Source organism: Oenanthe melanoleuca, unplaced genomic scaffold, assembly GCF_029582105.1.
Source record: "Oenanthe melanoleuca isolate GR-GAL-2019-014 unplaced genomic scaffold, OMel1.0 S261, whole genome shotgun sequence".
Lineage (NCBI taxonomy): Eukaryota > Metazoa > Chordata > Aves > Passeriformes > Muscicapidae > Oenanthe > Oenanthe melanoleuca.
The window spans coordinates 3,461-22,103 of record NW_026612910.1 but is presented as its reverse complement, the minus strand read 5'-3'; the positions used below and the strand labels follow the sequence as shown (position 1 = coordinate 22,103).

General features: G+C 34.8%; 1 protein-coding gene across 1 annotated transcript; it reads right to left on the bottom strand.

The window, feature by feature from the left end:
* Window positions 1-217: 217 nt before the first annotated feature.
* Window positions 218-18,192, bottom strand: SREK1 (splicing regulatory glutamic acid and lysine rich protein 1; the record flags this gene model as incomplete). Its single annotated transcript, XM_056516087.1, has 8 exons — window positions 218-813; window positions 3,058-3,177; window positions 5,968-6,082; window positions 7,503-7,633; window positions 8,222-8,400; window positions 8,859-9,023; window positions 10,303-10,418; window positions 18,059-18,192. Coding segments are annotated over 8 exons (1,492 nt in total), but the record flags the coding sequence as incomplete, so codon positions are not given.
* Window positions 18,193-18,643: the final 451 nt, after the last annotated feature.

The window sequence follows — 18,643 nt, the reverse complement described above, 5'->3', positions numbered from 1 at the left end:
ACAAGAATCATCTGATGACTGTCCTCAAGACTGATATAATGTAGTTATGTGAAAGTCAAGCACCACCAGCCAAACAAGAAACTCTGTTCTATCAGGCATCATATAGAGCTTTTTATAAACAGATGTTACTTTAAAAGAAAATCTACAAAACAGAAATAATACAAATTTATTTAGCAAATGACAGGGTGCTATCAATATATAAATATTAGGATGGTGCCTCACTGATCTGACAAGTCAAAAAAAAAAAAAAAAACAAAAACAAAAAACAAGCATGAAAAATTCTAAACAAACCTGCTGGAGCTACGAGATCTTCTTGAAGAGCTATAGCTTCTTGGGGGTGTTCTGGATCTCTTATCTTTCTTCTTTTTATCATCTCTCTCTTTTTCTCGCTCCTTCTCCTTATCCCCATCTTTTTCCTTTTCTTTGTCTCTGTCCTTTTCTTTGTCCCCCGCTTTGTCCTTATCTGCCTCCTTGTCCTTAATCTTCTCTCTGTCCTTTTCTCCTTCTTTCTCAGTATCTTCTTTTTCTTTGCTCTGATCTATCTCTTCCTTGTCTTTCTCCTTATCTTTATCTTTTTCCTTTTCCCTGTCCCTATCTTTATCCTTGTCCCTGTCCCTATCTTTGTCTCGCGCTCTCTCTCTATCTTTGCTTCGCTCTTTATCTCTCTCCTTGTCCTTCTCCCTATTTCTTTCTTTATCTCGCTCTCTTTCCCTGTCTTTGTCTCGATCCCTATCCTTCTCCTTGTCTCGGTCTCTGTCTTTTTCTTTGGCCTTTTCTTTTTCCTTGATCTTTTCTTTGTCTCTTTTCTTGTCCCTGTGAAAAGCCAAACACAAACCCATTAATTCATCTTTGAACTTTCCAATTAAAATTACAACTAACTTTTTAGTATACATCAAGATAAATGTGCGTCTCTGTAGAAAAATAGTAATTATTCAATATTTTAATTTTTCACCCCTGTTCAAACTGAGGGAAAGCTATATATCTAGGAAATACATACTTATATACAGCTAGGAAAAATTTGGAAACCAAGCTGGAGAAGGGGAGGCCAAAGCCAAATCAAAGCACTGTCCTCCAAGTGATGCTACTATGTTTGGAGAAAATTACTTCTCTTCACCTCACAATTACGTAATTATGCATATACAATTTTCTCTATTTTGTCAGGAGACAAACTCTACAATCTGTAAATCCACTCTTTACTAAAAATGTATTCATATATATAAAATGGTCTTTAAATTAATCACTGCCAACTGAGTAGTGACAGCTGACTGACAGAAGTCTTTATATTCTACAGTTTTCTCTCCCAAAGATATCTTTGAACTGCCTGGAAGTCCAACAACACTTAATACATAGAAACAAAAAGAAAATATGGACAAAATATCACCATATTCCCTTAAAAGGCAAATATAAGATAAAATTCAATCAAGACAATTCATACATACGCAATGCCATTAGGAATTTGAAAATTAAGGAAAAATGCTAATATAGTAAAAACAGCCAAACTTCTTTGGGACAAGAAGTATGATACATGTTCATAAAAAGAACAGCAAGGAAAATTCCATCTGATTCAGGTCATCATGTCAAACAAAAACTAATTAGCAACAACTTCAACTGGAAGATTACATTTCAGTTTAGAACTATTTGAAAATGCAATACTCCATCTTTCGTCTCTAGTACAGACACATCATGAAAGAGCAACTGTTCACAGAGAGAAACAGGAGAAAGAGGTAGAGGAGAAACTGATTAGTAGGCCTTATTGTGTCAAGAAGAACCAGACTGACAGAAGTAATTTGGTATTGGTATTTGTTCTAGATTTTTACAGATTCTAAAAGAGACTGCTTCACACACAAAAGCTCCTAAGCAATCAAACTTTCCTCAAACTGAAGAAGTGTTTGGCTGTATCTTCATCTCAACTGCAAATAAACAGCAGACTGTTGTATGCTCTATGACCTGACAACTTTGATTTCCATGAGGTTCTGTCAAGTACTTTGTTAGGAGTCTCAGAGATGGAACATAACATCAAGGATGAAGCCATGCACAGTCTCCTCAACACCAGCCTTATAGCCTCCCAAGCAATGTCTTCTAGTTAATTTATCACAGAGATTTCATGGACTTTCCCAAATCAATGAGCAGATATATCAAGAAGCTCCAGAAAACAGAAACAGAGAATCAAAAGGATCCACCAAAGAAAACCCAGCTAGCTACACAGCCTAGTTTTGTTTCCATATAGGTCCACAGATCTGCAGCTCTTTTTCCCACAAAGCTTATCTCCTAGAACAAGAGGTAGCTGCACAACCTAAGTACAAACACTCCTTTAAATAAATCAAGGGAATTACAGAAATGAAACTAAGAACATACCAAAACTTCTATTCATGAAGCTATTTTCACAGGCAGTCTTGGTTTGAGCTTATTCACTAATTCATCCCTCAAAACATTACGCTATGATCTTGTTAAAATTTCACAGTTTAATAATTAGATGATCAGACATAAAAATAAACTAGATAAAATGCACACATATTACATCCCAAAATACATATACACCATACAATCGACGCATGCATTTGTTCCTGCTGTTTTGACGTACAAGAAAGTCAGCGATGAAAATAAAAGGTCACACACAAGAACCTTACCCATGTTCTCACAATAAAGGGTCAATGTCTGACTTTAACCTTCTCAACAGATACACATCAAACAAGCATTATCCTTTCTTTTGTGGGTTCAAAAGGTACAGAGGATATTCCTTAACTATCGGCTGTTGTCTGACAAAACTACTCTTACCAGTCAGTTTGGATGTCAATACAAATGTAGATGAGACTATAAAAGTTCAGGTGCCTCAGTGTGATCATTTAACCCCTGGAAGTACTATACAGGCTACAAGATAATTAATTATATCCTAGTCAAGACCACTCTAATCAGTATTAAAATTTACCTTCTGTCCTTTTGTCCCACAAATGACACTCACCCCCCTTCTTGGTCACCTAAAAGGTTTTGTTTGTTTTGTTTTTTTTTCAAAACTGTGTACTGTGAGCTAACAGTACCATTTTGTGGAACAGAACTCACCGAGAACGAGAGCGACTTCTGGATTTCCGTCTTTCTGTAGATCTAGATCGTTTTTTCAGGGGACTTCTGGATCTGCGTCTGTCCTTGTGTCTTGAAAGAGATCTATTGCCAGATCTGCTTCTAAATGAAGAATGTCAGAGGAAAAATATTTTAACATTGAAACTTCATACAAACGAAGTCAACCAACAAAATGACAGTATACATGTGTTGTGTCATCACACAGTATTGTATGACACATTAAATAATGAAACCTTAACAATACACTGCCTGCAAAGGTTGATGCAAATATGGATACTTTATGCTTCACCAGGTGTACATGCTCTACTTTGAACCATTTAAGTTATACCAGTGTTTTATAATAATTTCCATTAATCTGGAAAATACAAGTTAGTATAATTTACAACAGTTGTCCTTACAAAATGACACCGCATAAAATCTCTGACAGTTTCTAGCAGACTGTAAAAATAATTAGTTAAAAAACATGACTTTGGTTGCAACAACCTTTTTGCTCTCTTCTCCTTATAATTATCCTTATAATTTAAATTAATAAAAAACCCTGATGACCTGTGGTGTAGCTTTTAGTCAAGTTACCTTACCAGATAAAAGAATCTTTTTGTATGGATTTCAGTTACAATTAAAGTGCAGACACTCTGATTCAAAAAATAAAGTCTTACGCAGATTTGATCAACAAAACAGGACTTTTAAATTCTTTCCCAAAATACTCCCTGTTTTTGGAAGACCCTTTTCCCCCAGGGAAGCAGAAACAAAAAGATAAATTTGCACATAAAGCTCCAAAAAGCCAAAACACTGGATACTATGCTTCACAAGGTACCACGAAGTTTAACTTACCACAGACAGAAAGATCATGTATACTACTCAATAAAACCTAAAGAATTGTGAGGTACAAAAGCTGCACCTACCTTCCACAGCCCAAGACACACAGTGTAATGATGCCTTATGATTTCAGCTTTTATATTTCTCATATATCTGTAATCCTGCTATTCTTTAGTGTATAACTCCATATACAGTGTTAGCTACTGCTTTCCCATTTCGGTCAGACGAAACAATTCCTCTCTAGGCCTGGGAATCAAGGACACCTTACTTTCTCAGGCCCCGAGAAATGTACACAAATGTTAGTTTGCAGGGAGAGCAAACTTGGGGTAAATTACTTCATTACCTGAAGCTGTAATTGGAAGATTAAACCTCAATATCCAAATGAACCACACTTATAAAAATATGAAAACATGTGACCTGTGATCTATTTTGGATGTAATCCCCGGTGGAAACTTTGTCTATCCTAAATGTACGTGAAGGCCATTCAATAAATATAAACACTTTTTATTCTCTTAATTTTGTCTGGCCTCTGTTTTTAGTTAGTCCCAAATGGCATCAGTAATATATACCAAGAGAAGGGGAAACCATTTTTTACCTACAGCTTTGTTCTCCTCAGCAAGGAAATACAAATCAACCACAAGGCCAAATAATTACAACTGAACCAAAGCACAACCTTAGACAAATTCTATGTCACAGAGATGAAAATTACGTTATATAATACAGGGAAGCAGTAACGATAGATAATTTTTATGGTTGAAGCTGCCTCAACAGGTCAGACTGCCTTTTTTACAGCATGTTCTTAAAACTGTAGCAATATTAAAGAATTTAACAAAACATAATAAAATATAGTAACTAACATTTGTTTAAAGAACATGCTTTCCACATTTAAAAAAAGAAAAGCTTATCTTCTAAAATTTCACTTGGTTTGTGCCAATACAAGGTAGTACTGAAATTACTGCATTGTTACACAAAAGTTATCAATTATGCCTTGAGTTAGGGACACAGCAGAGAAGCAAGCAATAAAAAACTAACCAAATGGTCCTTGCTGCATTAAAAAGGTACCTAACATTTTGAAGACAAGAATGTGTGTTTTCCTCCTATTGTAAAACTGAAGCCTGCATTTGTATCATACTTATTTGAAAGTATAACTGATGACTCCCTCTCACCGGATTTTCTGCATTTAAAAGTATCCTAGTAGCCTTGTTTAGAATGAAAGGATGCATCAGAGCTGTTGCTGCAATATGGGTGACACTCACCTTTTAAAAGTGTAAGCAATCAAACAACATTCCAACTTTTGTTTGTTTGTTTGTTTTTTTTAATCCTTAACATAGCCAAGTATCTTTAGACTGATTTACCCAGGTTCTCAAAAGATATTCCTAACATGGAAAGGATCTGAGCCATTTTGGGAAGCCTTTGTAATTCTTACAGAAAAAGACTGCTTCATTTTCAGAAAAAAATATTAATGGTTATACTTCAAGAATGATCTAGAAAATTTCTGTTTCAGAAATTGAACAAATTAAGCCAAGCATACAAAACCTGAAAAATGAGAAACTGTCCCTGAAGCCTTTTCTCTGTGCTTTTCAAAAACATAGCTTCACATTTTCAGGACAGTAAATAAAAACAGTGCATTTATTAACTCAGTGTTTAGATATTGAGGACAACAGGAATTCTATACCAAAAACCAGCCAGCCTATCTGCTCAGGGTGTTACCAGTAAATTAGATGTTCCATCCACAAAATGCAAGTTTCTCTTTAAAATACAGGTAACAAAAAGTTACTTGCCTACATAGTCTAATGTATGAAACCATAAAATGTACAAAAAACCACAGAACTTAATATTTTACATGGCACGTGAAGTGGTATCTAGTATGTCTGAACTGAAAGTAATCCTAAGAACGTTTATGACTTAGAGGCACAGAGTATCTATTCAGAGACAAAGTTTCTGATTATACTGATCTGCTGGGTGCAAGTTAGTAATCCCAACAGGAATACTTGTCTATAACTAAAAAACGTCAGTAACCAGCACCATGCAAAAAATCCCAGTATGATCTTAGTCTGAAACAAAAAGCATACCTACCTGTGTTTTGAGTGTGATCGTTTCCTCCTAGATCGGGATTTTGAGCTAGACCTGGATTCTGAACGAGAATGGGAACGAGATCGACCGCCTTTTCTTTCACTGCTCTTTCCAGACTCTGAGAGGAAAAAACCACTTTGCAGTGTAAGCTCAGAACATTTAAAGATCCCAGTTAACAATCTGGCACAAGTGGAATGTACCACATATATTGCAAGGGGCCTACTCTCTGCACATCTTCCTTCTTTGCAAATATCCTTCAGAAACATCCAAGAAAGTCATTGCATATACTCGTTGAGTGCAGCCATCCTGCAGCAGTACACATAAACCAGATAATTATAAACAGCTAGCTCTACTATGAATGGGATTTATGTTGCTGCCACAATGCACAAGACAATAACAGGTCCTCCTTTTGGTCTATTATTTAATAAAATTACCTTTTTTTTTAACAACTTGAGAAAAACAGAGTAAATTTAGATGGCATAATTTTGAAAACAAGCATAAAATATAAATAAGTGTATCACTGTCTGTATTTTTAGATATGTCAAACATTGTACAAATACTGAAGGTTTTATCCCTCCTTGTTTTGTAGGAGGAAAGAATACAGAACAGGTTAGAAAGTCTGAGCAAAGGCCAAAAAGTCAACAGAAAACTTAACAGTGAGCTCACCATGGTTCAGAGTCTAATCATTATTCTGTTCCTTAACAGTGATTAAGTGCTAGAGTTATTTTACTACTAACCAAAAAATACAACAGAAAATAATCTCCCCCAAACACCCTCAAGAGTCCACACTATCTAACCAACACAAGACAATATCTGGGTCACTTAGTAAGAAGAACAGCAAAAGTTGCTGATGAAAAGAAGTAGGATGCTTACTGAGTTGTGATGTTTTTTATGCTGTGGTTTTGCAATCAGTTTAAGCCAACATAAATCATCACTGAAATATCTGTCTAACCTCTCAACACAACATCACCTTCCTCCTTGAGATGGCATTTCAGTGTTAACAGGGAAACAATCTGGATGAAAAGCAGTCCTTTACAACGTTAATATTTATCCCAGATTCATTCTCTGAACCCATTTGCTTTGAGGATGCATACAGCCTTGAGTCACCATGAAAAAGAAACCAAATTAACCTGATGCAGGTAAGGAAAGCATAATATCGCTGCTTTCAGAACCATGCTAGCTCACTCTGATTGTGATACTATGGCATTAAAAGTGCTAAACAACAACAGAAAGTAGAAAACATTTTCTCTTAAATGTTTTCAAGTGCTCTTAACTTAAAAGGTGCCATCATTGAGTACTGATTTAGTATTAAATTTGCATGTTTGAGAACATTCACAAGATATTATGAAATAAAATACTTCATTCCACAGCTTAGATTCCTGAACAGATTTTTGATTATTTTGCTTTTTTTCCCCAGCATGTACTGGATACCCTTTCTCTTGTGTCTGAAAATGCTCTTAGAAATTTGTACTAAAGTAAACACAGAATGTGCTTTCAGTACATTCAGTACTGTTCAGTACTGAACACAATATACCTACCTGGCTCAATAGCAGCAGATATAAAAGACTGAGCTTCCCTTACTCTCTTCATCACTTCTTCAAGCTCCTTAGCAGCAGCTTGTGGTGTCATTTCAGGAGGCTTCACTATTGCATTATTGGAGTGATTTATCCTAAATTAAAGAAAAATAAAAACCCTTCATTCTGAAACATTTGAACAGGGCAAACGAAAAAAAAGTAAGAAAGGAAAACATCCCAACTTCACTTACAATTATAAACTCAGAAAGTCAGCCAAATTACAGATTTTTAACACTCGTCTGTTCCAAGTATACAAAGTATCTTTTATTATCTTGAAATCTTACCACTTTTAAAGAAAGGCAACACAGCACTCTTGTGTTAGAGTATTTTCAGTAGAAGTCTAGAAAGTTAATTCTCAATTTCAGATCAAATCTCCACATTAACACCTACTAACTACATACACATAATACTGAAAACTTAAATTAGTACTATGGACCTCAAATATTTTTTCACTATTATAGCTTATGCTACCTTAAGACTAATACAAACGTACGTATTCTATTGAGAAAAATTTATTCAAAACTGTGAAACTGGAGTTGATAAAAATTCTTCCTTTGTTAACAACTGGTCCGCATACTGAAAAAATATGTCACAGCATTTTCCTACACATAAGTTTTAAATGTGTGTTCAGTGATACAAAGAAATCCCTCATTCAACAGTCATATGGTTAATTAATTTCTTACTTCAGTGGCCGGTCTCCAAACATAACTCCATTAAAGGCAAGGGCTCGAGGTACAGAATTTTGGTCTGCAAATTCCACAAAAGCAAATCTTGTTGGTTGTGTCTCATCACCTGCCATTCGCACAAATTTGACTTCTCCAACTTGCTTAAAGAATTCAAGCAGCTGATCCGCTGTTGTAGTCTAGAAAGAGTTGAAGAGCTCAGTTAAAATAAACTATACAATGAAAACCACTTACCTAATATACTGGGTCATTTAAGAGCTACAGATTTTTTGGAATGATATCTCAGTGTTTTTACAAATATGACATGAATTTGAGAAAATTACATTCCAAAACTAAAAGAAGTGTATTTTTCCCTCCATTAATCTAAAGAATATTCTACAATTTTAAACAGTGCAGCCACAAAAGCCCTTAGTCCTTTGCCTAGGTAACAAAAAAAAAAAAACAAAAAAAACCCAAACAAACAACAACAAAAAAAATTTACACGGGATTTTGCACTTTTAACAGAATCATTTAGGGGGTTTTGTTTAAATTCATGTTGTCATTAACTAAGGGAATCTCTTTTAACATGTAAGATAGATTTTCACACTTTCTGTTACTGTATTTCCACAACACAGAAACAAACAAAAAAAAAAGCTACCTGGGAATTCAAGTTTCCCACATAGACTGTTCTCCTGATTTCATCAATTTTGGATGGATCCACATTTCCCATAATTGGTGGTTGTGGTATTTCTCCCAGTGCCGTAATGTTAGGATCCAACGCTGCTGCTGGTATAGCCCCCAAAGTACCAAGTGAAACACCAAGCTGGGAAACACAAGCACAGGATACACTTTGTAGCCAAGCACTGGTGAAAGATACTTGTTTGCCTGGATGTATTTCTGCAAAACCAGATCTAATTAATATAAGCAATACTTTTAAGGTCACAGCACAGCAGGTTTTTTTAGAGAAGAAAAATCTACCCAGAAATAAGCTTCCATAATTAAGGTACTCTGTGGGTTTTTAGCTAATATCGTATTAAAGATATCTGGACAGGGATATATATTAATCACAAAATATACAGGCTCTGATGGTTAAGAGTCAATGAAATTGACGAAGACTCTTTCAGACACTGCTAGTATTCCTATTTTTATGAAACAAGCATTTGGACTTGATGAGGAATGGCTGAGACCTTGCCCAGAGAGGAAAGAAGGGCATTTCCAGTGCTCAGCTTCATCAAAAGGACACATAAAGCGTCTTCCAGTCAAATGAATCACCCAAGATAAGATTAATTGCAGTTGAAATGCCAAGAATATTCTATCCAAGTTCTTCCACTCTTACCTAGAGAATGAGAGAAATACAGCTCTCACATTTGGAACTGGAAAACTCTCCAGCAAAATGTTTTAAGAAGTCACTTAAAAATCACTATGAAATTGGTCCATTGACTTCCTGGTTTGAATTTTCTCGACTCAAAATCTTTTCAAGAAACAAATTTTCTAAGAAGTGTGGGGATTTTTGAACAAGCCATTGGTACCTTTTTATGTAGCGAAGGAAAAAAATACTCTATATTAACCTTAAATTTTCCTTCAAAAAACCACAGCAACTTGCTGATGTCAAGAACAGCTTACAGATGCAAACAGGAATGGAGGAGAAAGAGCAGAATCAAGCTTCTCTACTTTTCATAGTGAATACATTGTTAGACAGTCTAAGTCAAAAATCTTACCACAGAGATATCAAGTCTCTACAGCAGCTTTTAATTTTCTGAAGAACGGGTGTCATGTAACTTAGGTTTTACTAAATTTTTTCTCAGTGGATAACTACCACCGGACCAAATTAATGGCCCTACAGGGTAGGAGGGCAATTAAAAAAGAACAAGAACCAAAACTAGTATTTACCCAGTTATTTGGAAAATAGTAATCTGAAAGAAAAACCCTGGAAAAGAAGCACATGGACATTTTCTGATCAATCCTCAGGAGAGCGACCACAGCTAAAGCCTCACTGCAACATCTGTGGACCAGACAGTCCTTGCTCCCTGTACACAGAAAAGGCTGTATACTACAGAGAACAGAGGAAACTGGAAATTATACGGATCCTGAACTCTACTTACTGTAGTCAAGGGGGTTGGTGTAGGTATAGGAAGCAATCCTGCACCAGGCATCAGACTTGTCATAGTAGGAGCAGGCGCCAAGAGAGAGAGGGCTTTGGCTTCATCTGGGATTTTACCTGAAGAAGCAAATGAAAGCATTACACAGAGTTTGAACACTAGGCAGATGTTACTCTATGATTTTACAATTACCCTTGCATTTAAAAATGTAATAAATAACAATGAATCTATCTACCAGATCCTTACAAAGAAACAAATAGCTTAAGTTTTTCCTTTTACCCTGCTCTATTAGGAAAAACAAAAGTGAGCAAAACTTCAAAGACTAGCAATCTCATTAATGGATTATTATTTTAAAAACTGAATAATGTATATAATTATTTAACACTTTGAGCTATGGGTCACCTGTACTGGAAACTTAACGTTCATGAACCAAACGATATCAAGCATGGACGCTTTCCCAGGGCGGTGTTTTCGCGGTGATCGAAAGTTGTTTTACACATGACAACCGTTCGTGTTGGCTGCATCACTAATAGCACACAGAACATCAGATACAGAAAAGAAGAACATTTTTTAAAGTTTAATCCCCAGAAATGGCAAATAACCAAATCAGTAAAAGAAAGAAAACAAAAAAAAAAAAGAAAAAAAAAAGAAAAAAAAGAAAAAAAGAAAAAAAAAAAACCCCAAAGTATGTGCTGACTGAAATTTGCGCTTTTCTTTATTCCTCTTGTGCTACCTACTTAGAATGCAAAAATAAATAAAATATAAAAATAATAAAATACTGAACTACTGTGACTGCACAGAATACATACTCCAAGTGAAGTTGAAGGTGGAGGAAGGAAGAGTAGAAAAAACTTAGATTTGTACACTCTCACATTCTAGTCACCTCAGTTTATCTGAAACTGGTAAGCTAACTCTAAATTTACTGAGATTGGAGAAAATCATAACTAATCAGGCTAAGCAAGCTCTATTTTCCCAACATAGGTACTTCCTGTTATTTTAACCTGATTATAGTCCTCCTGTCATGCTAAAAGTTTAAGTAATAACTAATCTGAATTAAATGTAGGTTTCACTGAATGTTAGCCATGATTAGACTACTATATGTACACCCAAAATCTCCAAAAATCAAAAGATTAATAGTTAAACAATTAATGACTACAATTAAATGTACATTTTAAATCTGAAATGTAAAGGCATTAAAACTAGCACAAACATTAAACACTAAACTAAAAAACTAGTGAAAGAAGCCCTAACTACACTAGGTATCCATGATCTGTTCAAAATCACTGGCATAACTGTATAGATGCTAAGCAACTGAGTCCTTTGGTATTACCCCATGTATCTTAACAAAGCAAATGCTCTTATTTAAATATTGTTTTAATAACTGAATAATAAATTAAAAGCTATGCCAGTGATTTCCTGCTTGATTCAAACTGCCCATTTCAACTACAAAACATCTAAATCCAAAACTCAAAGATTAATATATATGCTTATCAAAAAGGAAAATTTGAGGTAGGTTTCAAAACACCATGCAAGTTTAGCGATATGACTTCCAAACGACACCACAGAAAACATACTACTTTAAAAAATGAAAAGAAACAAGTGCTTGCAAACCTGCTCTACAAATCTGCAGGAAAGTCTGGGTTACAACATGATATAACTGAATGACAAAACAAATCTAAATGAAACTTAATTTACATGTAGCATGGGTGGAACAGAACAGATAAAATAACAGTGCCCTTTTTTCTTCATGCTTCCTATTTACATTTATTTTATTCATGTTAAAACTTGCTCCTTAACATGTAAGAAACCATTTGATTTTAACTATCTAAGGGAGAAAAACAGGAAAATTATTAGCACCTATGAGTTAACTGTGCAGTAATGACTTCCTGGGCTTTTTAAAAAGACATGCATGAATCTAAGCCACCACCACAATGTTCAGCACTCTTAACAGACCTCGTTTTGAAGTCAGGCATGCAATGAGAGGTGTACCTGATTTGCCTGACTGCTGAAAAGTATCAGGTACTTTGCACACCCTGCCTAATATGCAGGCCTACCAACAGGCTTTTGAATATACAGTTCCAGCAGATGTGCATGCAAATTAGGCATAGAATTATGTACCAGTTCTTCTGAAAATCAAAGTATTAACATCTTTTCAAATGACTAATGGACCCGAACTTATCCTGAACAGTGAGCATCTCGGAACCCAACAGCTACTCATGCAGGTTTCTATGAATCAAGAGACATGGCACAATTAAATCCAACAGCAGAAATGTCTCTGACAGTGGTGTGCCTGCAAGCTAACTGAGATCCTTGGTCATAAGTACTGTACATAAGTATATGCCTAATTTAAATATGCACTTACATACAGCCAATACAATACACACTTAACCAGGTAAACTTATAAAACGCTTAGGCATTTAGCCCTTTTAAACAGGACTCAGTTAGGACATACAACTAAGACACACAGTGACTCAAGTTCATAAAGTGGCTTCAGTAGAAACCTGAACTAAGTATATGGATCATAGCACTGAAATAACTGAAATCATTAACTTGCTGAAACGTTGTTCAAGAAATTCACTGAACATTTCAGGTATGTTTACCACTACAGAAGTTCACATGAATGAACAGCATGCATACGTAAAGTTTGCAGCATTATTTCCAGAATACTTCAATCTTTCAACAATGTGAAGTTCTATTTTAAATAAAAAAATCAAATTGGTCAGTTCCATACTACAAAGAATAACTCATTTATTTTGTTTTCAAAAATCAGAAAGGGTCCGTTTCTACAGATAGAACCCTGAAAATCTGACTGTATATTCAAAGACCCTGTCTCTTCAGAATAACTTTTCCAGTTTTTAAGACCAGGCCAAGTTATTAAAAATTCTACAGAACACTGCTGTAGAGAAAAAGAAAAAATAAATCTGCAGTATCTTGAATATTTACCATCATATTCTTTAAAAAGTTTTGAAGAAAATTTCGTATGTGAGTCCAAATAACCTCGTAAGTTAAAAGGTCTAAATTTTGCAGTTTTACCTCTGCAATTGTATTTGTCAAGGAAATACAAGCCCATTTAATGCATCAAAATATGTGGATTATGATGCAGTAATTTAGGATAATTTAGTTTAAGAATAATACTTTCATTTTTAGAACACAGTATTTAAAATCTGAATAAGAATGAGGTGAATATAATTATTTTCTAATGAGGGAAGCAGCCCAAATATATATGCCATATCTATACCACATCCTTAGACAGATTTCTTAGAAGCTCTTCTGCTTAGTAAACTAAGGTTCTATGATCATTTATTTATTGATTCTTCCCTTTGCAAAAAAATCTGGAAGCAAATGTACATAGTTCCAGTGTTGCCTAAAGGCACAGTTGTTGATTGCTACTTTTTTGTACTACTAGTATAAAGAGCCATAGACAACCTAGTCCATACTAGAACCCATTTTGCTGAAGGCTAAACAGAATCATCTGCATCAAAAAAGTACTAATCAAATTATTTTTATTCCTCAAGAGCTCAAAAGAAATTAACTTCCAACTCTTTGTAGTGAGCCTGAAGTTACCCCTCACATCCTGAAGCGCTTCTCAATGAGTTTGCTTGTTTTAAAAATGCTGAAGAGGTCACAATCTACTTTAAACATTAAAAAAGGTCATTATTTTTCTGCTATTTTACATCAATAGAACATGTACACTTAGAAATAAAATAATTTCTATGAGATGCAGCTCATGAATCTTAGTGGATTTAGCAGAAGGGAATAAAGAGATTACAACTACTGGCAATTACAACTGTCACAGCCAAATCCAACAAAGATCACAAATCACAGCTCTTCCCAGCCACAGTATGGAGACTGGTGATAGGAGTGAAACCAAGAGATCCCAGTGCATCTGGCGAGGAAGAGCAATGCCTGAGGACTAGACACACCACTTTGTCCACCAACATTTCTCTTTCAGAGCTTCTGTTTCACAAGAAAGGATGTTCTTTAGGGAAGAGAACCATCTCAATCACTCCAGCATGAACTGCCAGGGCTTCTGAGACTCTGGGGTGACTGGAAAAACACTTTTTTTTCTGACTTTAGTGGATTATTTAAACCCCTTCCTGAAATAATCACCACTAGAGCACGTCAAAGTGCAACACACACACACACACACACACACACACACACACACACACACACACACAGAGAACTGATTCAATCTTCCCACAAGTAACAGTGTTAAAAGACAATTGTGTCTCACATAACACACTCCAACCAAAACTTCAGGCTGCATTTGTACTTATGAGTGGTAAATAGTTTTTTCTGAAAGTTGCAAAAAAAAAAAAAAAAAAAAAAAAGGAAATCTTTCTACTACTGACCTCACTGGAGCAAGGTTTCATTAGAAGTAAACAAATATTTTATGACATTCAATATTCATAAATCTTCAATTTCAGAAATAATTATTTTAAACTTATCATGTTAGACATAAATAATAAGCCTTCTTTTGAACAGCTGGTGCAACATAAAACACTCTGCTGAAGGAAAATAGCAGAGAAATATTATGACTTTACTTTCTAAAGTTGCTTTCTCCAGAAATAAGAGTTTTAACTGTCCTTTTCCAAGATAAACTCACAAAGCACAACATATGGAAGACTGTATCTCAAAACTGATAAATTTTTTACTACTCCTGTCTTCTAACACAATGTACTAATCTGTTGAATTTAGATACGTTAATGAATTCCAAATAAAATTTATCCTTAATTCAGAACATTAAAACCCAATCATATTCTAAATTCTCTATACCATCCACCATTCATAAGCAGCTTCAGGTCAACTTCAAAATCAAACACTGTGAACCCTTTACAAACATCATTTTACAGAACTGAAGTACCAGTTCACAAGTACAAGGGAAAGAGATTTAACAGAACAAAACAAAAAAGGGACAAAATAAAATAAAAAATAAAAGAAACAAAGGAAAGAAAGCAAAATAAAATAAAAACAGAGACAGGGCGTCCATCTTCAGCAGGTCAGACTTCGATCTCATTTCCCCCATGAAGGTTTCACTTGGCGGCAGGTTTAGTGGCATGGCAAACAATGCCTAACTCAGGCAAGTGTAACAGGTCTGCCTTGGCCAGTCTAGTCATCTAATAATGCACAAATATCACACAGAGAAAACATACAAAACCAAATTAATAGTCAAAATCCATCTACCAGATAAGGTGGACATAAAATTTAGAAAGATTAGGGTGGCATCTTTGTTTAGCTTTCAACCTTTGCATTTTCAAAATACATTTAAAGATAAACCTACCAATACACACACACACAAGAAGTCATATGTTCACATCTTAATAATCTTACTTCATTTACAATTACATTTTTGTTAAATTGTTCATCAAATGTCACATACTTTACATTGATTTAATTCTGTATTGACTTCCTTCTTGAATTACCAATGTTTAAATACACTCCAAATTTCAGATTTTATTCTTTTTTTGAACCAGGTTTTTAGATTTCCATTTTACCTCTCCTCTATGTTGAACTTCACACATTAATTGTTTTATTACTGGCAATATTGGCCAATGGTATAATTTTACCTCCTGGAAGGATAAAAAGCCATCACTACTTTTAAAACCTGATCCACTCCACTGACTCCATTAACAGTGCATCATATGATACATAATGAAAAAACCCTTGTGCCATGGTTTCCAAAGCCCTACTTATTCCACACAATAAATTTATGAGAAAGTTAAATTTGTATAAATTCACATATTTTTTGTAAATTACTGATTCTGATATAGTTACAAGGAACAGCATTCTGACATAAAGCGACCTAGAAACTCAGTCACTTGTTCACCTAATAATGCACACATTTCTCTGGAGTCCAGAATGGTTCTGAACAGTGAAGTTGTTTTCTCAGAAATGCCTGTTTAGACAGTTATGGAAAGAGTTGGAACAAGATTTGTCAGAATTTTGATTTATTCTCCTTTTATTCAGTCTACCACAAAAGACACAGGAAAATGTAGCTTTACCTGCCTGTTGCCATATCACATCAGGCAGTGATCTCATCACAATAAAAACCAGGAAGTGTTGTTCACTCATTAGGCAGCCATCTTCCCTTTCTGGCAGTACTGAACCAGTGTTAAGATCTTATTGATGAAATATAAAACTAAGATTCTGAATAATCTTTAGTCTATTTATTGAGGGGCAATTCTTCAATTGGAGACTCTGGTCTCCTTAGCTGCTACACAGTTTCCACTGCAAGCAGCAATATTCTCTTTGTGGTTTAAGAACAAGTTAAAAATATGAAAACTAAGAGCCCCCAAAACAAGACACAAAAGAAACTTATACCTTGGCTCTACAAAGACAAATGTATGTACTATATGACCTGCCTAAGAAAGCTACAAGAATAGGCAGTACACTGTAGGTCAGTAAGACCTTTAGTAAAAGTAATTTTAAAGTTTGTGAAATTTTGGAGACTTGTCAGTTTGTTAAGAACGTCCCAGATGAATATTACAGCAGCAGTCATCTCACACTTTCCTGATCATGATGCAGTAAACATGCCAAAAAATGGTGCTCTGAGATCATTGTTAACAAACTGCAAGAAGTCAACAGTACTTTTTTGAACAAAACCTGATTCTTGCAGTCAGAGGTATTAGTAAGAGGTATTTCTTGATCTGCTGTAGTTTACAGTTCAATCACTCTACATATTGTTGTTCATGGCAAAACAGCAACCAAGTTAAAAGTAAAGTCAGGTTTACTCCATCAGCTGGAATGATTCCATTCTAAAGAGGCAATAGATCCAGCACCAATCAGAGGGTAAATTCCACAGTGATCCCAATGAAGTCAATGGGGCTCTGCCAAACTCCATTGATACGCTTGCCACAGGACCCCGCTTCACATAACTGTATTCAAGTTTAGGATGCTAGTACTAACAACACAAACTGTCTTGTACTCAACACAGCTGTAAAAACACGGCCTCAGAGCTAGTTAAAATATTTGATGAATACTAAATTGACAGGTATTCCTTTATCCCATTAACAGTTTTGAGTATATTTTATGATGGGAGCATGCTGGACAGATCACTGCATATTCAAACAGACATCCAAAACAAAAAAATAAGTATCAGTACAAAAGAAAAGTTTTTTATGGCACATGAAGTAACATTTTCAATGGTAACAAAAAAGTAAAACTGTTTTTCAAAAATTAAGTTAGCAGATTAACATTTCTATTCAAACAGTATTATGAGTGCTAAGGATCTTTGATTAGACGACTCTAAAATGGCCAAATAAATACATCACGTCTGTAAGACAAAACTGGGATTCACTCTAAAAAGTGCAGAAATAATCAGTATCTTTAAAAAAGCACAAATCAGCAAAAAATTCTCTACAGCAAATGTGATACACTGAGATTCAAACTGCAATGTTATGTGTCAGGAAACTGCCTGACCTTTTCACAGCTCCATTGACTTCAGTGAGAACTCTGTGTGCGAATACACTTGCCAACACAAACCATAATTTTTTTTTCCTTCAAAATATATAATACCATGGAAACCTGAGTTATCATAACTTAAATCAACTACCTTTTCCTAATGCTGAATTTCAATGAAACATGTACAACTGAGTTTTTCTTCATTCAATTTTCAATTTTGTTTCAAGGCCTTTTTTTTTCAAAATGCAATAAAACAAAACAAAATAACAACAGAGCATACCTTACATAGAAAGCTTAAAACAATTAACAGACATAACAAAGACCAATATTACAGAAGAATGTCTAAAATACCAACCTTCTGCACAGGGCACAACTATCAAAGCTCTGTCAATAAAAACCGTGTTAGTTAGATGCTGGGCCACACCAACACTCGATGCTTCACGAAACTTAATATAACATACTTTGGAGGAAAAAGCAAGAGGTGCGTTGCTGCAAGATAAAATGAAAAAAACAACAATTAGTCATAATTGCATACATGTATTTTTAACTATTACTCGGGGGGGAGGGAAGGGGAAAAAAAAAAAAAAAAAAGTTTTTCCAAGAAAAGGAAGCCTAAAGTATAGAAATGTCCGAACTTGCCAACTTGCTATATCAGTGAATTTTTTTTTTTAATTTTAAATTTTTTTAAAAGCATTGAGCAGATTTTAATGAAAATTTGCATAAACCAAAATCATTAACTAACAAGACTAATTTTCTTCTACTATCTGTCTACACAACACTGTATAACACATTTCAAATTACTATTTTAAAGAGCATATTTACTTGACAATTACAAGTCAGACAACAAAACCAGCCATTTTTTGGTGGGTCCTTCAGGTATTATCCTGTAGTAATCAATATTCTTTCTCCAGCTGTCACAAAAGTAGTTTATTAATCCTTA